Source organism: Ambystoma mexicanum, chromosome 1p, assembly GCF_040938575.1.
Source record: "Ambystoma mexicanum isolate Mex_15411 chromosome 1p, UKY_AmexF1_1, whole genome shotgun sequence".
Classification (NCBI taxonomy): domain Eukaryota; kingdom Metazoa; phylum Chordata; class Amphibia; order Caudata; family Ambystomatidae; genus Ambystoma; species Ambystoma mexicanum.
In genome coordinates this window covers 509345978-509369263 of record NC_090921.1, presented here as the reverse complement: position 1 = coordinate 509369263, position 23286 = coordinate 509345978, and the positions used below count along the sequence as shown (strand labels likewise).

The 23286-nt window shown below is 47.7% G+C and overlaps 1 protein-coding gene across 2 annotated transcripts in view; it reads right to left on the bottom strand.

Annotated features, from left to right (window-relative positions):
* SH3GL1 (SH3 domain containing GRB2 like 1, endophilin A2) overlaps positions 1 to 23286 on the bottom strand; it is a 362525-nt gene that overhangs the window by 32819 nt on the left and 306420 nt on the right. Inside the window, exon 9 of one of the 2 annotated variants that reach the window (XM_069649372.1) lies at positions 710 to 766. The exons of the other annotated variant lie outside the window; for it this stretch is intronic. Coding sequence (XP_069505473.1) covers positions 710 to 766 — 57 coding nt within the window. The remainder of the gene's footprint in view (positions 1 to 709; positions 767 to 23286) is intronic. 2 annotated transcript variants of the gene reach the window in all.

The following is a 23286-nucleotide window of genomic DNA, read 5'->3' as shown; positions in this document are numbered from 1 at the left end:
TATACCTTATTTTTACTTACCAGTCTTTACTGGTGTTGATTCCTACTGTTTTTCTGATTCTTGCTTGCTTGAACAGTTATTTACAGTGTTGCTTCTAATTCTGCTAACCAAATTATATCACAACACCAATACTTTACCTCTAGAAATAGTTATATCAGTAGAATCCCCAATGGTGAATGCATATATGTCTATGATAGTAGTGTGATAACACTTACACTCTAACCAATGAAAACATCAAGTATCTTAAAGGCCTAATAAATACTAACTGGCATTATTGGAGTGCTGTGAATGTCTCTTTGTTGCCCTAGACCAAACTAGCAACCGCCTAGGCCTTACTGCTCTAATACTCTACCTTGACTTGGTTTGGCTCGATATCAGTGTAGTTCCTGTTCACCGTAATAAGTTGGCATCAGAACCACTCCCAAGTTTGATCCTGAAAATCCATCTCAGCACTAAACATACTTTTAAACTGTAAAATGTGCCATTTTAGCCTCTACATAAAAAAGGGATGCTTCCTCGGGTAACGCATACAAGCACATGGTTGCTTCAAACTGCCAAATTGGGCAACTTGTTGCCTGCAAACAACCCAATCTTTCAATAACCTCCAGAGATATTACAAAATGCATTCAGACTGGTCACATCACACACAGCCATGCATGAAAGAGAAAAGCAAAGTAAATTCATGCAGGACGTGGGAGGGCACACTCACAACTCCTGTTGCTCGGAGTCCGGGCAGGCTTGTCAGACCGGAAAGAAGAGGAAGACACTAACATTCACAAAAAAGGGAATAAAACCATAAATGAGAACATTAAACAAACCAAAACATGCATAACACTCAGTAATGGCAAAAGGACAATTTAGTTATGCTTACACATCACCAGCCCACAAAAACAGCCAAGAAGTAGAGACAAGACAAGGGACAAACCAAATGTATAAGGAAACATTTACTTGTCTTTAACTCATTTAGCTTGTAAATCACAAACATATAACCTTGGTTGGTAGAGAACGTCATTGAATTTGTGAATGTTGGAGCATATCTAAGGTTATAAGCATTGTCGTTAAAAGAGCAATTTGTTTTTATTATAGGAGCAAGAAAAGGATTGCAGAACATTTATTGAACTCTTATCTTTGAAGGTGGATATTAGATGGATGTTTCTATACCACCACAGCTGTGGGGTCTAGATAGGTGAACCTGTAATGGTCCTGCAGGATTACCCTTAGGTTTGAGCAAACTTTCACAGGTAAACGTGACTGAGCAGTAAGACTTCATATCTTAGGAGGGCTAGAAACTGGTAATAATGACTTGCAGGATACTAAGTAAAAGATTGCCCACACATGCTATACACAAACATATATAGTGTATTTAACAAGAATAAAGTGCATTAACGTGGAGAGAAAATATCAGGTAAGTAAACACACAGAGGTTTCCAAAGAGGACACCCATAACCCATAGACTTATTTACAAAAAGGCCTACTAGAACCAGGCCTAGCTAGGGCCACAGATTTCCAGTAGAGCAGCATTTTATTGCAGTTTATTTTCAATTTACTGGTTGTCATTTTAAAAAAAAAAATATAAAGCCAATTTTGTTTCTCCGAGTCTGGCTGATCCACAACACTCCAAGTAATTGTGAGCGGTTACCAGTCATTCCAATCTGACAGCTAAAGTTCTTAAGCAAAAAACAAAATGCATACCAAGCCCAGCGTGCTTTAGGTATTTAGTGCTTCAGTCATACAACTCTCACAGATATAAAGCTCGTTAGTCATTCTTATCTTCCCAAAATGCTCTTGAATATGCAAAACAGCCAAAACTTAATTGGTTTTATTGGTCCCACTTCACATTATCTTTGGAGTTCTTTATAATCAATACACTGTGTTAACCAATCACTTAATCAAGCACACAGTTCTCAATGGTGGCACTAAAATGATGTTCAGAAGAAAGCACTAATTTCCCTCTCCGTCCCCACATTTCAGAGGTCTATGGCCGCCCAAAAGGTGCAAGCATGAAATAGATCGAGAAGTTAAAATGACGAAGAGTACATCTCAATGCACACGTGCATCAAGTAACCTGTTAAAGGATACCCAAAGCCATAGAAGAGCGAGAAGAAAACCGGTGCCAAAGGTACACACAGGTGTAAAGGTGTCCCATAAATATATCCATTCAGACATCTTTACAGAAGCTGCTAAGTGCTAAACAGGGAAATGGCATCCCTGCTGGGTTTATCACATGGCTGGCATCTGTCCAGTCCTAAAATCTATCTATTGGCTCCCAGTGACCACACGGATCAAAGTTAAGACCCTTTGCATCATCCACAAGGCTGACTGGGGCCCGAGACCTCTTTACATCCAGCTTTCCCTCCCTAAATACCTACTGGCCAGAGTCCTTTGGTCCTCTGGTTCCAATTATCTGCAGATCAAACATTTCTCCAAGCAGAGACTCGGTAGTATGTCCATTTCCTTAGCTGGCTCCTCCCTCTGGAACGGCCTCCCTCCCCTCAAACTTGAGCCGGATCATCTTAAATTCCAGAATCTTTTCAAGACTCCTTTTCTCCTCTTTCCCTCTCCTGTGGCAATGTCTCCAGCTGCGACTGGGGCTTGGTCCATTCAGTCATACAGGGACCAGACCAGCCCCTACCAGTCCATGCAGCATCCTTTGCCATCAGTTTCCTTCAGGCCCCCTTTCCCAGACCATCCTGACTTGGTCCTCCCCGTCCACTGCACTCATCCTCTCTCCCCCCCTTGCAGCCAGTGGCCCTCACAGCACTTGCCTGCCCCCACACTTGGGGGTACCCCACTCCTGCACTTCTCCCTCTATCCCTTCTCCCCACTTTCACTTACCACCTTGTCATGCATAGATAAAATAGTGTTTTTTTTAATCGCAGACTGTGTTCATAGTTGCTGTTGTGCAGAATAGGGCTACCCAAGTGCTAACATGGTGGCTCCTTTCTTTTTTCGCCATTTTGCCTTTGGCGGGAACCATTGGGTGTCTCCGCCTAGGCTCCAGTGTGTCTGGGCAAGCAGAAAGGGCCCTTTGTTTGACAGTGCCCACTGGGGGGATCTGGCTGTCCCGATTGGACAGCCACCCACCCTTTTTGTAAACGGCTGCTAGAGATTCCAGAGGAATGTGTGATGAAAAAGAATAATATGTGAGGTTCCTTAGGTGAAATGCAAGTTGACCACTGGAAACAGAAATAACCAAAAAAGAAGACGACGACCAGAGACTTCTGCCGGTCTTTTGCAACACCATGAAGCGAACACTGCCGTCCTGACTCAGTTTGCTGTGCGACAAAGGAACTCCAAAGAGGACGACTCCTTCCCTTTGACTGGTGGGAACAACAAGTCCCTGAACAAACTCCAATCTGAGCCATCTACTGAGGTGCTGTGCCTATCCCAAGCTGTGGAACCCCAATACCAGGAGACCTCTGACCCAATTAAAGTGCATCGTCTTTGAAAGGGCAAATCCGTCCAAGTCTTTGCTGAGCTCCAGGTAAACCTCCAGTGACAATGCGACTAATCCTAGTCCCCTTAGCAGAGTGCTGGACTCCAGGAATCGAAGAAGGGTGACTGGGCAAATCGAGTCCTTTGTTGGTGCTGAAATATAGGTGTCAAAACTGCCGACTGACCAGAAGAAATTTATGCCAGAGTTACTCCCTCAAGATTACTGCTGTGAGATCCTGTCCATTGTCCTGCCTTTCGTCACCAGACCAAGGAATCTAGAGGTCGGGTCCAGCGTTGCCACATCAAGGAGAATCTAGCCACAAACATTTCTTCAAACCCAATTTACTGTGGGGAGAAATGTATTGCTTACTTTAATCCAAAATGTCGTTCCAGAGCGTTGGAGTGCACATACAGGTGTCCAGGATGCCCTCCTCTGACCCAAGTTGCTGCTTGTGTTCCTTTAGCGAGTCCTTTAACAGGGTCTCCAACGTTGGTTTAATTTTCCTGCATCTTAAAGACTAGAAAGTATCCACAGGAACGTTTGTATTCTGCTGCTTCACAAAGATTAGCACCTCTCCGAACTGCCTTTTAGCTAGGGTTGCATTTTGGGCTATAAAAGCCTTGCTGTGCGAAGACACCATCTCTATAAAACAAAGCTCTGCTAGTATTTAACTGACCAACTGTTTTACTTCCAAAAAAGACTATCTTATGTGGTTTTGCTAACTAAATGTAATTACTGTACGTCTGTCTTACACAAGTGCATGGTAGTACTGATAATACAGTATAACTGTCATTAGTGTCAAGTGCTGGTTAAAATGGGATTTGGAGAAAATTGTGTCATGGATTAGATTACTTTATACCAATCCTTCAGCTGAAGTCAACACTAATGGTATAAGATCGAAGAAATTCAATTTAGAAAGAGGACCTAGGCAAGGATGCCCACTGTTGCCACTCCTATTTGTGATAGCTCTGGAGCCGCTCGCTGCTTTTATCAGAATTGAGGAGAAGATGAAGGGATTATGATATGCTCCTAGTACTTAGGGACCTGAAGCGATCTATATATGTTCAGATTATAAAAATCAATTGGACAAAATCAGAGATTATGCCTTTAATGCACATTAATGAGTGGCAGTTCATTACTGATTTGGGATTTAGGTGGTGTCAAGACAGAATAACAAGTTACTTCTTACCTGGTAACGTTCATTCGATGGGATGTTCCTCCGACGTATTCCTTATTTTAGATAATTCGTCTCCAGCTTGCTGACCTCGGAAATGTTTTCTCTGTAGAGGGAACTGCGCGTCGACGTCCGCCGAGTTGGTGTCACTCGACAGCCACCGTATCGGCGCCGATGTCACCATGCCCATAAATAGCCACGCGCGGCGTCCGTTGCTCAGTTCCGTTTTGTAGCATAAGATAAGTCTTGCATGAATTGGCTATTGACTTTGAAGGAGCGTGAGCTGCAACCACAAGGGAAGTATTACTGCGGAGATGGATGGAGGGGCGATAAGGAATACGTCGGAGGAACGTCCCATCGAAAGAACATTACCAGGTAAGAAGTAACTTGTTCTTCGAAGGGATTGTGTCCTCCGATGTATTCCTTATCTTAGATAGACTCCCATAGCAGTGGCATGTAATTGGAGGTGGGAGTAAGAATGCCATGTATCCCTTTTAGGAATGGACCGAATGTAATGCGGCTTTGCCAAATCTTGTCTCTTGACTAGCGGAGGAATCCAGGTTGTAAAATCTTGTGAATGTATGTGCGGACGACCATGTGGCAGCCGCACATATGTCTCGGACCGGTACCCCTCTTTGGAGGACCGAAGAGGCTGCGATACCCCTGGTTGAATGAGCCCTAAGATTCTGAGGGGGCTCTTTCCCTGCCAGTTTGTAACATTCCAGAATGGCCAAAAAAATCCACCTGGAAATGGTCTGTTTTGTTATGGGTAGTCCCAACTTGTCACCTGAGTAGCCTACAAACAGTTGGTCTGCTTGCCTAATCCTAGCCAGTCTGCTGATGTAAAATCTTAGAGCTCGCCTTGGGTCCGGCCTATGTAGCCTTTCTTCCTCTTTCCCCGGATGGGGAGGAGGGTAGAACAAGGTAAGGTAATTTTCTGAGTGATGTGAAATTCAGAAACCACCTTTGGGAAGAAATTAGGCTTCACCTGTAGGACAACTTTGTCCTTATGGAAAATAGTATAGGGGGGGGGTTTACAAGATAGAGCTTGTAATTCGCTCACCATCCTAGCAGATGTTAGTGCTACTAATAGGACAGTTTTAAGAGTGAGAAATCTCAGCGAACAAGAGTGGAGTGGTTCGAAGGGAGTACCCATTTGGAAATTTAAGACTAAATTTAAGTTCCATAAGGGAATGGTCTTGGAGGATAGACATTAGTTAATCCCTTGAGAAAATGTATTACTAAGGGTAGTTTGAAATACGATGGTTCCTCCGCAGTGCGCTTGAAGATTGATAGCGCCGCGAGATAGCCTTTTACAGTGCCAACTTGAAGCCCTGAGTTTGCCAAGTAGAGTAGAAACGATAACACTGTTGGTGTACCACATGAAAAAGGGTCGATATTGTTCTCTCTACACCAGCTGCAAAATTTGTTCCAACAAGCAGCGGTATAAAGACTTTGTTGCTGGCCTTCTGGCTGAAAGCAACACCTCCATGACGTCATCAGGGAGGTTACAATCCTTGTACCTCAACCTTTCAGAAGCCAAGCGTGAAGGTTGAGGGTTCTAATGTCTGGATGGAGAACCCGACCTCCCTTTTGCGAGAGTAGATTCTCTTTGAGGGGAAGACGGATTGGAGGGCAGATGGACATATCCAGAAGGTCCGGGTACCACTTTCTCCTGGCCCAGTCTGGGGCAATTAGGATCATGGTTTTCCGGAATCTTCTCAAACTCCTGATCATTTGAGGAATAACAGGGACTGGTGGAAACGCGTAAAGGAGTGGAAACTCCCAGTCCACTACGAACGCGTCCCCTAGAGCTCCTCTCGGGGGAAATTCCCTTGAACAGAACAGATCGCACTTCCTGTTGGTACTGGTGGCGAACAGATCCACCTGAAGGCTTCCCCAAAAGGCGAAGATCTCCTGAAGGACTTCCCGAGCTAGCTCCCATTCGTGGGAGACTGCTCTGCCTGCTCAGAGCATCCGCTGTCAAGTTCTTCTCTCCGGCTAGGTGAACTGCTGATAGAGAGATTCCTTCCAGAATTGCCCAAAACCAGAGCTGCATTGCCTGTCTGCACAGTGGCAGTGACCCTACGCCTCCTCTTTTGTTGAGGTAGTGCATGGCCACCGTGTTGTCCGTCATTATCAGGACATTTCTCCCCTGTACTGATGGCAGGAAAGCTTTCAGCGCTAGTCTGATCGCTCTCAGCTCTAACAGGTTGATGTGTAGTTTGGACTCCGATGGATCTGGTCAAGTCGTTGGCATGTGCTCCCCATCCTGTGAGTGAGGCGTCTGTGACTGTTATCTCTGGCCATGGTTGCCAAAACAGTTCTCCTTTCAAGATGTTCTCTGGATAGACCCACCATTGAAGGTCGTGGACTACCTTGTCCGGAATCCGGAGTATTGCGACCACTGGGTTTTTGGTGCCCACTGGAGAGATCTCATTCTCAGGCGAAGGCTGGGAGATGTTGGGCATTTTGAAACTTGTTGACCATCTGCAGAATATCTTGAGCCCTCACCTCTGTTGGCGAGACTTTTCCCAGGAAGTGTCTAGGACCGCTCCGATGAACTGGAGTCTCTGTGATGGTATCATCTGTGACTTCTTTAAATTGAGGGAGAAGCCCAGTTTGTGAAGGAAGTGGCAGACATAATCTAGCTGGATCTGAGCTTGTTCCGAAGATACAGCTCTGATCAGCCAATCGTCCAGGTAGGGGTAGACGTGGATCCCTTCCCTCCTTAGACTTGCAGCCACCACCGACATTAGCTTGGTGAAGACCCTCAGGGCAGAGGTCAGCCCAAATGGCAGAACTCGAAATTGATAATGAGAGCCGCCAATTGCGAATCTCAGGTATTTCCTGTGTTTGAGATGGATTGGCACATGGAAATAAGCATCCTAGAGGTCCAGAGATACCAGCCAGTCCTGGATCTGGAGGGCCTGAAGGATCTGAGAGAGAGTTACCATCTTGAACTTGTCCTTCCTGAGGCACTTGTTCAATTCTCGTAAGTCCAGGATGGGTCTCAGTCCTCCGTCCTTCTGTGGTATGAGAAAGTAGGGGGAGGGCCCTTGTTCCTCTCCGCTAAGGTACCGGTTCTATGGCACCTTTCTCTAGCAGGTCTACAATTTCCTGCAAGAGGAGCGGATCTGGAACTTTTAGAGAGGTGTGCCCCGGTGGATGACTGAGGGATGCGTAGAGAGGGTAGGCAGTAACCTTGGGCAACTGTCTCCAATGCCCAAGCATCTGACATAATAGCCTGCCATTCCGTCAGATGGTGAGTTAACCTGCCCCCTACAGGTGTATTGTGTGGGAAGGCCTCAGATTGGTTTGGGGGCGGCTGATGCAGATGCCGAGGGTAAAGAGGCACCTGCTGCTGCTGCGGTCTTAGTACTTTTGACCCGTCCACCTCGGAGGATCTCCTTTGGCCTCTTTGAGCCGGCTGTCCTCTGCCTTTCACGAATGCGGAATAATAGCGAAAGGACTTTCCTCTCCCAGAGGTTCCTGAAAGGCGAAAAGGAGTTTGGCGGATTGCAGCTCCTAAAGATTTTGCTGCTGATTTAGATGTTTGCAACTTTTCCAGACGGCCATCAGCCTTTTTACCGAATAAAGAAGAGCCGTCAAAGGGCATATTCAAAAGTCTGGCCTGTACATCTGGAGCAAAGCCAGACTTTCGTAACCACGCATGCCTGCGGATTGTAGTAATTGCCGCCATGGCCCTGCTGATACTGTCAGCGGAATCGATGCCAGTTTGAAGAGATTCACACATGGCATCTTTGCCATCTTTAATGATGTTAAGGAAGGCTTCCCTTTCATCTCCTTCCGGTATGCAGTCAGCCGCTGATGAAGCACACTCCCACAGTGTGTGACTGAACCTGACGAGCGTACAAGTGGTGTTGATGGATTTCAACGCCATACTACAAGCAAAAAATACTTTGCCATAGAATCGTACCTTTCGTCATCCCTGTCCTGTGGAACAGTAGGATAAGCGGATAAGCTGCTTGATGAAGTTGCCGCTTGAACCACCAGGCTCTCTGGAGTCTGGTATTTTGATAAATATTCAGGGTCAGCCGCAGCTACCCTATACTTGGCTGACAATTTTTTATTGACTGCAGGGATAACCTCAGGAGTTTCCCAATTTGATGAAATTTTCCTTTGTAAAGCTGTATGGAAAGGGACCACAGGATCCTCCTGTGGATCTTTATCTAGTATGTCTGTAAGGTCATCCTGTTGAAAAACAGGTGAAGGCGCTGACCAACCCATGAATTCAATAATTTTTGCCATCAGGGTTCTATAGGGGGTTTCGGCATGTTCCCCTGGGTCTGGTTTGACAAATTCCACTTCTGGGGAAGTGTCCAATCCACTTGCCTCATGTAATGATTCCTGTAGGTCTTTCAACCTTCTTTACTCAGAGGTAAAATCCTCTAAAACAGTTGGTGTGGTCCTCTGCAGCCCGAAGGGTCTTTCTCGGTCAGAATCATCCCCGTCTTCATAGATTGAAGATAATCTGGGGTACTCTGACCTCGGAAATGGCGTAAAACCCATTTCTAAAGCAGAAGGTGCCAAACTTGTCGATGTGAAAGGCTTCGAAGGCGCCGAGAAAGGCGACGAGAAAACTGGAAGACGCCTCGAGGAACTCGAGAGGATCGGGATCCTGCTCGAGGATGTAGAGGACGTTCTCAGCATCGTGCTGGAGGCTCTTGGTATAACCGTTGGCTGGAAGTAGCCGTGGTTCTTTCTTTTATCAGCGTCAATGTCGGCATCGACGATGGAGTCGATTCAATCGACCGATGCGTCGAAGAACCCTTCGATAACTGCGTCGATGGCACTGATCCATGAGTCGAAGGGATTTTCGACGACGCCGAAGATGGTGCCTTCCTACCCGATGGCCCGTGGCGCTCTCGGGTGGACTCTTTCACAGGGTGCAACGACTCGCAGCATTTCGATTTTTTGGGTTTTTCACCCAGAGTATCACTCACAGCTGTCTTCAAGGGGGTCGAGGCTGCTTTCTCGAAGACGCTTAGCATCTTTTTCCTGAATTCCTCCCACTCAGTCCGAGAGCTGTGTTTTGTGGGGCAGGAGACACTTTCTGGGGAAACCGAAGATGAGGAAGGGGATCTTCGACGTCTCTTTTTAAGTGTCTAGATCTCGATGAGTGGTGGGAGCTACTTTGAGACCTAGAATGGGAATGCTTTCGACGGCGAGGAGACGAATGCCTCAACCGAAGAAACTTTCGAGGAGGTTTTGACTGACTTACCTCTCGAGCTTCCCCTTGCGCTCCTTCAAGGCTTTTGCCGTCATGGACATGCAGTCCTCACACTCCGAACAATGGTGCTCGACTCCCAAGCACCACACACAGATCCTGTGAGGATCCGTTAGACATTTTCTTTCTGCAGTCTTGACATTTTTTGAAGCCGGACCGCGGAGTCGTCGGTTCGGATGAGGAAGCCATCGAGTACGAGTTGGTTTTATCGAGGAAATATAAGAGGTTTATCTGACTGAACCGAGCAACGATATTCCGAGGCCCCACGAAGCGCGGAAAAACGGAACTGAGCAACGGATGCCGCGCGTGGCTATTTATGGGCATGGTGACGTCAGCGCCGATACGGTGGCTGTCGAGGGACACCAACTCGGCAGACATCGACGTGCTGCCCCCTCTACAGATAACAAATTTCCGAGGCCATTAAGCTGGAGACAAATTATCTAAGATAAGGAATACGTTGGAGGACACAATCCCTTCAAATGCTATATTTGAGAATTTGGCTGATGCCTGAGATTAAAGGCATGGTATCAGAGAATATGAAAATTGTATGTAATACATTGAGAGATGATTTGTTGAATCTGTCGCTTTGGGGCAAGGTGAATGCCTTGAAGATGGTGGCAGCGGTGTGCAGTCATTTTTTCAAATGCAATATTTTCGAAAGTCATAATGTCGAAAATATTTATTCGGAAAAAAACGTTGAAAATACAAAATATCGAATGTTTTTCTACTTTTTTCGAAAAATAATCCATGCAAGGTATAAAGAATGTACAATAAAGAATATATAAGGTAAGCATCCATGTATATTTTATTAAGCATGTTTAACTTAACATTACAATATAATGTACTATATACAATTTTAATAATTTAAAAAACTCTTTATTTTAACTATAACTATTAATAAATATTAAATAAATAATAGGTAGCATGCTTTGTCGTTGAACATTCATTATAATTATTTTCCATTAGATGGCGCTATTGCATTAGAAATGTACATATTGCTGTTATTTGTTATTGTTTTGTACGTACATTACGTGAGTGTGAGTGTGCTTAGGCGCCATTTTTAAAGTACATTCCGAAACCGTTTCCTTTGCGTTCGGGTCTCCGTTTCTCCGTTCATAGGTTTTGTTTTTTTTCCTGACTTTTTTTTGGACCCAATGGCTTTTTTTCCTTCGGATTACATGGAGGTTATGGTTTTTTTTTGGTTCTATGCACTTTTCATGGTGGATTGTGGATTTTTCTTTTCGGGTTTTTTGGGATTTGCGTCCATTTATTCATCTGTGCTGGATTTAACTGTTTTAAGTGCAGATTTGGATTTTTCTTGGGTTTTTTTGTGATTTTCCTACGGATTGCTTCTTGGACTTTGGGATTCATGGAGTTCTCAGGTTGGTGTATTTGGATACGCTTCTGTTTTGCCACATTGGATCGTCGATTCTACGAAAACGTAAGTATTTTTAACATTTTAAATTAAACGCTACAGAATCCAGTTAGTTTTCTTTATTTTGTTCGTCAAATCCGTGTACCAGTTCAAGTTTTTGTTCTTAGTCTCTGTATTTCTTTTTTTTGTTTCTGCATTTGCCAATGAAATTGTTTGCGATAGTCGAAATTCCTGATGTGTTTGTTAATTTTGCAACTCTTAAAAAATGCCACAAGTTTGGGTTTTTTGTATTTAAATTTTTATTTATTCGGCTATGCCATCCTTCCATTGCATGGTTTGTTCTTGGTTTCCCCTCTCTAAAGTTGCTTGGTAGCAATTCCACAATTTTACAGTAAATTTTGGCCTGCGTCTTATCCCACTAGGTGTTAATTGTCCTAGCCAAGTGTTCTCCATATAATCTAATAACTCCAAATTTTCCTCCTCATGATTTCTATAATACTCACTGTCAATTAAATGTTCATAAAAATGAATAACTTGATCCTCTATAACAAATGACAAAGCGAAAAGTGTTTTTAATGTTATATTGATAAGTACTGTCTTCTGTATATTTTGTGCTTAGTCCTAGTTTCTATAATTTTCTCCAAATGCTTTGAGTAAAATGAAAAAAACACCCTTGTACCTTTATATGCTGTAGAAAATGCTCTAATCTGTGCTATTTCGTAATCCATGATTATATTTGTGGGTTGTGAATCTGGTACAGTGTCTAATTTTATTGAACATGATTTTATAAATTTCCTTGCTTTTTATTAACATCAAAACATAAACAAGCGTTAAGTGTTATTTATTGTTCCATGAACGGTAAAAAATTGCTGAAACGGTTGGGGGCACGCTTTAAATGTGGCATCACTTTGCCATTGTTGACTTTGACTGAGTTGCTGGAAGTTTGTAGCAGTTGAAAATATTTTTTCGTTGTTTATTTCTATGGTTGCATGGTGGAAATTGTCTTCTTTTGTGGTTAAAAACTTCTGGTATTGTCACATCAGTATATATCATTGGTGCCGGGAGAAGATTTTCTTTTTGTTGTTTTTTTCTGTTTACCGTACGCTGCATTCGTTTTTCACCAGGCATTTGTGCCGATATGTGTAATGGTAACTTGTCACATATATTTGATATCACTGAACCACTTGCTTCACCTAGATTTTCCACTGCCTTGTTTGATCCGGGAGATGGTTGTGTTCATTTTTTGTCTTTATATTAGAAGCTTCAGTTACTGCTTGTGCGTAACATTGTTTTGCCATATTCAGCGCACTTCCAATACGTGCAATCCTTTTCTTTCTGCTTCTTTATAGTAAATATATCCATTGAAAACCATCTGTTTTCCTCCCTTTTGTGAAGTTACATACTCCACCTTGTCTGCCCTTTTTTAGTCTAAAACGACGGAGAAAAGAAACTGTTTTATTATTCCTGTCACATATTTATATATAGTAAGATATTTTAATATCTAGTTACATGTTAGTTATGTTAATATTACCTGTTTTAGCCTGAAATAACTATTCAATTCCCGCAGTCCGCTCTGACGTTTGGTTCTGTCAGGTAATGACGGTTTTTCACAACCGTCATCTGTTCCTCTGTACCTAAGCAAGGTTCTTTACTCATGGTTGTCACCTATTTGCTTAACCCTTTCTACCCTTCCTTCTGTGGGGTTTTCGTTAGTCATAATGTATTTGATGTACAAAAAAAACAAATGGGTATGTGTTCCGTACGAGGGGAAAGGGGGCTGGGAGGGTGACTGCGGGGTGTCTGGTGAGGGGGGAACCCCCCCATTTAAATGGTACTATTGATTACAGTTTACATTGGTATTTTACCATTGTTGGTCGACTTTTTTTAGACATTTTTCAAAAAAATTTACTTTTTCTGTTATATGTATATGTTTTCGATTTATTTGTTTTTGACATTTTTTTTCTCTCAAAATGTTTGTATTTCGGCATTATTTTTTCGATATTATGACTATAAACCGGTGGCAGCCCCGAAGATTAGGTTGAAGTTGTGGAAATTGCAGTTACGGTTGACGAGAGACGGTTTAGGGGTTACTAATTTTAGAGCCCATCATCTGGTCTATTTATCTAATTTTTTAGTTCCCTTCAAGGAAGATACACATGATGAATGGGTAGTGGCTGAGACTAGCTTAAATGGACCATTGACACAAAAGGCCATACTGACCTCTACTTCGAGACGATGCTGTGGAAAAGACCATTTGATTGAATGCTTGAGGAATTTGTGGAGGAACTAGTGTGATCTTTTGGGAGTTACTGCTCTTAAAGAACCTGGAGCCTCGATTTGGAAGAACCCTTCAGTTAAGATAAATGGCAGTGTCGTATTCTGGGCGGATTGGTTTCTGGTAGGAGTTCATTTTATATCTGATATGTTTAAGGATATCTGGATGACAGCAAGTGAATTACAACAGAGAATTAAAATTGAGAACTTTAGGATTTCGGATTACAGAAAGCTTAAGAAGGCAATTGGACAAGTTAACTTGTTGAAGAGGATCAATTTGGATCTGTTTACAAGGAAAGTAATGGGAGGGGAAGGAGGATTGGCCAACAGAGTATATATGGCGATTGTGTCAAATTACAGAGGTAATGATTTACTGAGAGAAGAGTGGAGTAGGAGGACTGGATATCTCTGAGGACTCGTGGCAACGAATGTGTATGAATGTTAAATTATGCTCTTTGGGACTCGGAGGTCAAAGCAGATCAAGATCCTTAATCGAATTTATAGGTCACCAGAAAAAATGTGGAGAAGAGGGGTGTTGGGAAGTTCGGATTGTTGGAGATGTGTACATGAATCCGGTACGCTGGAACACATGCTGTGGGATTTTAGGTTGGTGAGGTTGTTTTGGAGTGAGGTTGGTCAAGTGTGTGATGGAGTGGTTGAGGGATTGCCAGCCTTGGATTTCAATATGGTCATCTTGGGAAGTGATTAATTATTGGACGATCTTACACAATGTCATAAAAAAATGGTTGTTCAGGGGAAGCATGATGGGTAAGAAGATAATTTTGCGCAACTGGAAAACTACTTTGACCTTGAACATTGGATCATGGGTGAATGAAATGCACAATTTGGTAGAAATTGAAAGGGTGCTGTACAGGAGAGAGGGGAAGATTGGTTTGTTTGATAAAATCTAGGGAAATCTTCTTTCGCTATACTAGTTTGATGAAGTTTTTTGGGTGGGTGGTGGAGGGTGTATATAGTTATGTTATTGAATGCTTCTTAAATATTGTGTTTTCTTTTGGTTCTTGTGATAATGTCTACTGTAAATACAATTTATTAACTTGAAAATAAAAGTTTAAAAAAAAATGCTGTACCAATTGTAACCGCCAGCAACTACAAACTAAGAAGTAGCCTTTGAAAAGTAACTAAAATTATTTGTGTGTGTTTTGGTTCATTGTACTTAGTATTTAAAGACATACCTTGTATAAATATAATACATCTATATTTTAATATACATTTATGTGCGTTTCCTTGAATTTTATTACCAACTACATTCAGTGTACTTACCTATAGCTCAAATCTTCCTCTTATGGTAAGTGTTAGGCAAGAATGTATGCAGTACCCTTTGGGTGCACTACAATAACCCGACCTTCTGGCAATAGGGACCCAACCTTTGGTATAGGTCTGCACTACACAGGTTGGTAATGTGGCTGAGCAGCCAGGCTTATCTCAAGAGGGGTCAATGTGAGCAACAATGTTGTGACACAGTTTCACAGTACCAGTTATTCAACTAAACTTACACTCACGGTTTCTTGATAAAACCATTACTAATTTATTTCACCGTCAGTTATATAAGCCTTCTTCAGAAGGCAGCAATATATGGAACACTTATAATACACTTCAAAACGCAAGTCGGTTTCTCTAAATCTGATGACACCCATTGGGATGGCACACAGACACTTCCTACATCCTCAGGTGACTTAAATAGCTAAAACACTGCGGACATTGATTTATCACTGGTACATTTAGAGCAATACTGAGTTTGGTGTAAAACATAGATAAGGGAATAAAACAAAAGTTAACAAATAATTCACGGGGGGCGCTGTTGTGCACCGAGCAAGATGGCCGCATGATCTGCGAGCTCCGTGACCGGCAGATTTCTTGTCTGTTAATCCTGTGCTGGTGCGATACTTTGGTGGACCTAACTGATCCGTTTCTTTAACAGCTGACCTAGGGGCCACCCGGTCTGAACCTGAAACGGAAACGGTGCAGGGAAGCTATAGATTGATAGCTTATGTTCCTGCGGCCACCCGCCAACCGCCGAGATCCTACGCGCCAAAATCAACAGACCCTGCTGCGAGGAGTGAGAGGCCCGTCCAGATCAGTGGAATCACCCTACTAGCATCGAGAGGACCCATCGAGGCGAAATAACCTTCGCATTATCAGTGTCCCAGAGGACGGCGTCAATGAGCTGATGGAGGACTACATCGAGCGTACACTGCCGGCACTCCTTGATCCCCCAAAACTCCCCGGAGTGTGCGATAGAGAGGGCCCACCGAGCCCCAACAGCTAAACCTAAACCTGGCACGCCTCCATGCCCCATCATAGCCAGGGTCCTGAACTTCCGAGATTGCGACGCCATCCTCAGGGCTGCAAGAACTAAGGGCGAACTGCTGTTGCGGGGGGCCAGAATACACCTATACCCTGAATTTTCAGTGGCTGTTCAACAGGAACGCAAGACCTTGGCGGTAAAGAAGAGCTTGAGAGACCATGTGGTCAAATACTCCATGCTGTAGCCCGCTAAGTTACGTATCAAACACTCTAACCAGGTGTTTTTTTTCCACAATACCAGAGGAGGCCTCCAGGTTCATTGACAAACGCTTCCCTGGCTAAGCCTCTCGCTACCACATGTTTATGACTGTTAGGTCATCCTGTTTTGAGTTTACCAAAACCAGTTAACAGCCTGTGTCAGTTACCTACGAGACTTCTACTCTCACCAAGGACAAACTGGTTCACCATTGTATGAACGTGCCATACTGATGCGTACAATATTCTACCTAAGTTACACATGACATTACTGACAGGCACCATGTTTATCCTTAAATTGCCCCACGGATCGGAGCATCACCACCAGGCCGGTCCACAGCCCCCCCCCCCCCCCCCAGCGTTGAAGCCACTGGTTTGGATTTGGTTAATGGGATATGAGCACGAGGTAACATTGGACCGATGGTACTACAGGACTGCCAGACCGATCCACCAGTCACTGGAGCCGCCGCTCCGACAAACATTGATCCTAAGCGAACATTGTTACACTGTTAAAGGGATGGTCTAGTAAAAATGTTTATTTAAAAAATAGATAGGCCACATAAAAAAGAAATACTAGCATCCTCCATTTTAAAACTTCCTATGTAAAATTTTTAGCTATTCAAGCTCAAAATTCGAAAAAGCAAGCACAGGGGCGCAGCCATTTTGTGAAATGGAGGCCCTCCTTTGCTGGCTTTTGCTTTTGCGGCACTAATGAAGGAAAAGCCAGCCAGCTGTAGTAAAAGTCTACCGCTGGGTGGCTTTCCCTTCATTAGTGCCGGGACTCGGAGGACGCGGACCGGAGACCAGAGCAGGAAAGCTGCAGCTGAATCTCGGTAAGTGCTATTTATTTTTTTTACAAAAAATAAGCACTAGCTGCCGTTTTTTTTCTAAGTTTTCCGCAGCTTTAAAAACGTTGTATTTATGTTTGCGGTCGCTTTTGAAGCGACCGCAAACATAAATACAACGTAACCGCAGCGTTTTCCAACACAACCGCCTGTGTTTCTGCCTGCTGTGGCTATCACTTTGGGTCTCCGGTGCTGGGGAGCACTGGAGACCCAAAATGAAAGCCACAGCAGGCAGAAACACACGTGGTTATGTTTACATGCCGCGTAGTGTTTCTACCTGCAGCTGATTTCCCATTTGGGGCTCTCGGGCTCCCCGTGGGGAGCCCGAGTGCCCCAAATGGAAAAGCATATTCAGGCAGACACATCGCGGTTGTGTTGGAAAACGCTGCAGTTTTTCTTTCCGAGTTTCTCAGGCTCCTCCGAGCCGGAGGAGCCTGAGAAACTTGGAAAGAAAAATAGCAGCGTTTTCCAACACAATAATGTTGTATTTATGTTTGCGGTCGCTTCAAAAGCGACCGCAAACATAAATGCGTTTTTAAAGCTGCGGTTTTATTTCTAAGTTTTCCGGGGTCCTCCAGCCCGGAAAAGGAACAAGTTACTTACCTGTAACTGTTGTTCTCCAGCATGGGTCTGGCATGGATTCACATGCTCATGAATATTCTCCGTCGTCAGGCTGGGAATCCTCGGTAAAGAAAAAACCAGTATCAGTTTCGTTTCTGATCTGTCTTTCGTAGTAATAACCAATCACTGGTCTCTGCGTCATACTGACCACAGCCAATGACTGCCCTCTACCTAAGCACCGCCTCTGGCAGCCATCTTCAGATTTGGAAGCACGTGAAGTGGCAGTATGACCAAGTGAAGAGCCGCAGAGGGGTAGGCGGGAGGGTTCGAATGTGAATCCATGCCAGACCCATGCTGGAGAACAACAGTTACAGATAAGTAACTTGTTCCTTCTCCAGCATGGGGTCTGGCATGGATTCACATGCTCATGAATAAAGAATACATAGCAGTACACACATGCACAACCACGGGAGGTGGCAAAGGCTCAACATTAAGCATTACATCAAACTCAACATTAAGCATCTTACCTCCTCACCAGGCTCACCTCAGGCGAACAGGTTGCGCAGCACTGCTTGGCCGACCCTGGACTCCTCCCTGGAATCCCGATCGACGCAGTAGAATTTCATGAAGGTGTGCGTCGACCTCCACGTAGCAGCCCAGCATATGTCCAGCAGGGGCACACCAGAAAGGAACGCCGTGGTAGCTGCGATCGCTCTGGTGGAATGGGCTCTCGGACGGCCAGGCAGCGGTCGGTTTGCCAACCGATGACAGTACATGATACAGCCGGAGAGCCATCTGGAAATGGAAGCCTTCGAGAGAGCCTTCCCCTGATTGACAGGTCCAAAGTTCACAAAGAGTTGTGACGTCTTCCGAAAACACTTCGTGCGGTCCACGTAGAACTTCAGCGCTCTAGCCACATCCAGCGAGTGCAAAGTCCTCTCAGCCGGCGACGAAGGCGACGGGAAGAACACAGGCAACACCAAGGGCTCGTTGAGGTGGAAGTCCGACGGTACCTTGGGCATGAAGGAGGGGTGCGTCCTGAGCACTACCCTCGTGTCGTGAAAAGTCAAGTACGGGGCCTTGCAGGAAAGGGCCTGTATCTCTCCCACTCGTCGTGCGGAGGTGATGGCCACAAGAAACGCTGTTTTCCATGACAGAAACTTCTACGGGGCCGAGTGCAGAGGCTCGGAGGTCTCATGAGCTTGGTCAGCACCACGTTGAGCTCCCACGCCGGGGCCGGCGCCTTCACCAGCGGGAACGATCTGAACAGTCCCTTCATGAACTCTTTCACCAGACGATGAGACCACAAGGACGTCCGGCCCGTGGTTCTGGTATATCGGGAGATCGCAGCAAGATGAATCTTGATGGACGCGTGTGCCAGTCCAGCTTTGGCCAGCGTCAGCAGGTACGGCAGTACCTGGGGAGCCGTAATCCGTAGAGGGTTAATCTTCTGTGCGTGGCACCAGACAGAGAACCTCTTCCATTTGTGTCCGTAGCATTTAAGAGTCGAGGACGCCCTGGCCTTTGCAAGAACCTCTCTGCAGTCGGCCGGTATGTCGTATCCTCCAAACTCTAGCGCTGCAGGAGCCAGGCCTGCAAGTTCAGCGATTTCGGGTCGTGGTGGAGGATGGCGCCTCCTTCCCTGGAGAGTAGATCCGCGTCCACCGGCAGCTTGATTGGCGGGGACGCTGACAAGTCCCGAAGGTCCGGGAACCATATCTGCCTCGGCCACGCAGGTGCGACGAGGATCATCCTGCACCGTGACCTCTTGAGCTGGTTGACGAGCCGGATTAGCAGTGGCAAAGGAGGGAACGCGTAGAGGAACAGGCCCTCCCAGGGGAACGAGAAAGCATCGCCCATGCTCCTCGCCTGGGGAAACCTGCTGGCGAACCTCCGGCACTTGGAGTTTGTCGCCGTCGCGAACAGGTCGATCTGGGGTGTGCCCCACCGTCGGAAGAGGCGATCCACTAGATCCTGCCGTAGTTCCCACTCGTGGCACGAGCGCAGCTCCCTGCTGAGTGAGTCGGCGATGGTGTTTTTTATCCCTGCCAGATGAAACGGCACCAGAAACATCCTTTGGGCGACGGCCCAATGCCACAGGTCCTGCGCCTCCTTGGACAGTGATGGGGACCTGGTTCCGCCCGGTTTCCTGATGTAAAACATGGTGGTGGTGTTGTCGGTGAAGATCCTCACCACCTTGCCCTTGAGGGACGGAAGGAAGGACCTGAGGGCCCAGAACACTGCACGGAGCTCCAGGACGTTGATATGGAGGGACTTCTCCGTCGGGAGCCAAAGGCCTCTCGCGTGCAGATTTTCGGTGTGCGCTCCCCACCCTTCCAGGGAGGCATCCGTGGTCACTGTCTCCTGGTGGTCTGGGGTCTGGAAGTCCATGCCCGCCGTCAGATGCGCGCGGGTGCCCCACCACCGGACCGCTCGGCGGAAACTCTCGTCGAGTGTGATCCTCTCCTCGAAGCCGCCCGTCGTTTGGATCCAGCGCGCGTCCAGGAACTCCTGCAACGGGCGCATCCGGAGCCTGCACATGGGAATGAGGTAGATGCAAGAAGACATCATTCCGAGGAGGGACTTGATGGACCTCACCTTGGCCGCGTCGGAAACCAACATCCGCTGTACCTTGCCCAGGATGGACCTGGTCCTTTCCTCCGACGGGGAGGCCAGAAGGGACACTGTGTCGAGCTTCGCTCCCAGAAACAGTGCGTTTTGCGCGGGTACCAGGTGGGACTTGGCGTAGTTCACGGAGAAACCCAGGTCCGTGAGAAGTTGGACGGTCCTTGCCGTGTGCTCCACGGCGAGCTCCCTCGTCTTGGCTCGGATGAGCCAGTCGTCCAGGTAGGGGTAGACGTGGATCTCCTTGCGGCGCAGCTGCGCCGCCACCGGTGCAAGGCACTTGGTGAATACCCTGGGTGCCGACCGTAGTCCGAAGGGGAGGGCTTTGAACTGGTAGTGACGCCCTTGGACCACAAACCTGAGGAATTTTCGGTGCCCCTTTAGGATGGGAATATGGAAGTAGGCATCCTCCAAATCCAACGACGACAGGAAGTCTCCTTCCTCCAGCTGACCCAGGACGTGCTGGAGGGTGACCATCCGGAACTTCTGCGCCTTGATGAACTTGTTCAGACGTCGCAGGTCTAGGATGGAGCGCCATCCTCCCGTCTTCTTCTTCACGAGGAAGTATCTCGAGTAAACTCCGGAGCCCCGAAGCCTCTTTGAGACGAGTTCGATGGCGCCCTTCCTGAGCATCGCCTTTACCTCCAGGAGAAGCTGAGGGACATGAAGCTCTTTCCTGGCCACGGGGGGGACACGCGGGCACCTTCTTTGAAACTCGAGCGCGTGGCCCCGGGCTAAGGCGTCCAGCACCCAACGGTCGGTGGAGATGGACTCCCACACGCTGACGAAGCTCGCCAGCCGGCCTCCCACCGGGGTGCTTCGGTGGGGACCCGACCCCACGGCCGGCTCAATCCTGTTTTGACGAGGCTTTGCCTCCTTGGCGACGACGGCGGGGTCCGCCAGACTTGCCCCGTCCTCTGTAGGCCTCCTGAGACGACGAGCGGGCCGCTTGACGGTAGGTAGAGAAACCGCCGCCGGAACCTTTGGTGGCGCCCTTGCCTCCGCTGCTCCGAAAGGGCGTCCGTCGTTGCTGCAGAACCCCAAGGGCCCGGGCCGTCTCAGTGTCCGCTTTAATGGCCTGAAGGGAATCGTCCACTGTTTTCCCAAACAGGTTGTTCCCATCGAACGGCATGTCCAGGACTCTGGTCTGTACGTCTTGACGGAAGTCCATAGCCTTGAGCCATCCAAGCCGCCTAAGGCACACGCCGTTGCCCAACTGGCGAAACCCAGTGTCGGCGATGTCCGTCGCAATAGTGATGGCGTGGTCCGACGCCACCTCACCTTCCTGTAGGATCTCGAGGGTATCCGCCCTCTTGTCGTCCGGTAGGAAGTCCAGCAGGGGAGCCAGTTTGTACCATAGCTCCCTGTCGTAGCGGGCCACGATAGCCAAGGCGTTGGCCGCTTTAATCGTCGTCGCTGCAGACGAGATGACCCTGCGTCCCATAGCGTCCAATTTCTTTCCCTCGCCGTCCGGTGGGGAAGTCGATGTGGAGGCCGCACCCCCCCCCCGCTTTCTTCCTGGCCGCCGCGGAGACGATGGAGTCCGGGGTAGGCTGCGCCCGGAGGCACAGGGGGGCCGCGTCCGGGACCCGGTACTTCTCGTACCGGTCTCTTCTAGCTGGCGTCGTGGAAGGGTTCTTGAGGAGGGCGAGGCCCTCATCCCAAATGTCGTCCAGCAGAGGCACCGCGAGGACCGTCTTCCTCTTGGCCTCGCGCCGTTGATAAAGGAATCCTTCCTTTTTCTTCTCCTCAGGGCAGAGTTGGAAAAGCTCGGACGCCCTGGCGATCATGGAGTGGAACGATCCAATCTCGTCGGGCGGAGAAGCCCTGGTGGGAGGTGACGACGGTAGATCCTTGTCGTATACCTCGTCGTCCGTACCCGTCGCTGCCGTGTCAGTCCCCGTATCATCCCCTCGGGTGGACGGGGAGGAGGGCTGGACGGGTCGCGACGGTTGAAAAGGAGGTAGAGGGTGAATCCTCCTTTTCTTGGGTGGGGGAACACCAGAAGGTCCCGGTTCAGGATCCCCCGACGGGAGAGGTTCCTCCTTCGGCAACGGTAGTCTCGTCCTTATCTCTGAGCATAAGGACTGTATAGCCAACAAAATGGCCGCCGAGTTGTCTTGCGGCGCTGGCAGAGGGGAATCCGACGGGCGATCAGGGGCCCCGTCGGCACCCTCGACGATGTCGTCGTCACCTGCGTTGGGATCCATCCCGACGGGCCGGTCTTCATCCACGCCAAGGCCGTGGCTTAAGACCTCGATCAGCTCTTCCTCCGAGGTTGAAGCCGAATCTACGACGACGCCCTGCCCCCCCTTTTTCTTCCCCGCCGGGGATTTCACAGGGGTCCTATCGATGGGCACAAAAGAGGACTCCCTCCGAGGTGGCAGGGAGACTCTGAGCCCCGAGATCGCCACCACTGGTGTAGCCTCCACAGGCTGAGCCAGGGCCGCCGCGACAGTATCGATGGAGGGCTTGGCCGGATGGATTAAGGACTTCACCACCTTAGGTGCGCTCACTGCCTTATCCTTGAGGGGGGGGGACACTGCCTCGCTCCCCCTCCGATGGGGCCTTCAAGCTCGACTGGGGCCTCTCCAGGAGCCTCGCCGGGTGCTCGCCCTTCCTCTTACCCGACCCAGAGCGTTGGCTCGTGGCTGAAGGTGCCGGGGAGGGTGCGCCCTGCCTGGCGCCCGTAGAGCCCGACCGTTCGGCGCTCCCGGTGCCAGCGGACTCGCGATGCTTGGCCTTGTGTTGGACCCCCGTCGCCGGGGCGTCCTCAAAGGTCTTAGAAGACCGCTCGGATTTCTTCCTCTTCTTCTCGCCTGACGGGCTCTTCCCTTCCAGCCAGTTGGCGAGGCGTTGATGGCGTTCCTTCATGGTCCGTCCGACATATTGCCGCAAAACGCACAGTCCTTCTCCACCTGCGTCTTGTCCTCATGTAAGCAGTAGAGACAAAAGGAGTGTTCGTCCTCCTTAAAGACGTTCTGCAGCTGGCATCCAGGGCAGACCCTGAACAGCTTTCCGGGCGTCGAGCTTCCCTTCTCCAGGGCCATGTCCGGGCCTGAGAAGCTTCTGGAGTCCTCCAAAAACGTAGCTCGACGAAATCTTCACCCTTGAGGGGCGCAGACGAATCCGACACGGGTCCCCGTTGATCGGATGGAGAGTCGGTGGAGCTTGAGGCTCTTTTGACCGAAAAAAAAAACCCAAAGTTTTTGAAAAAAAACT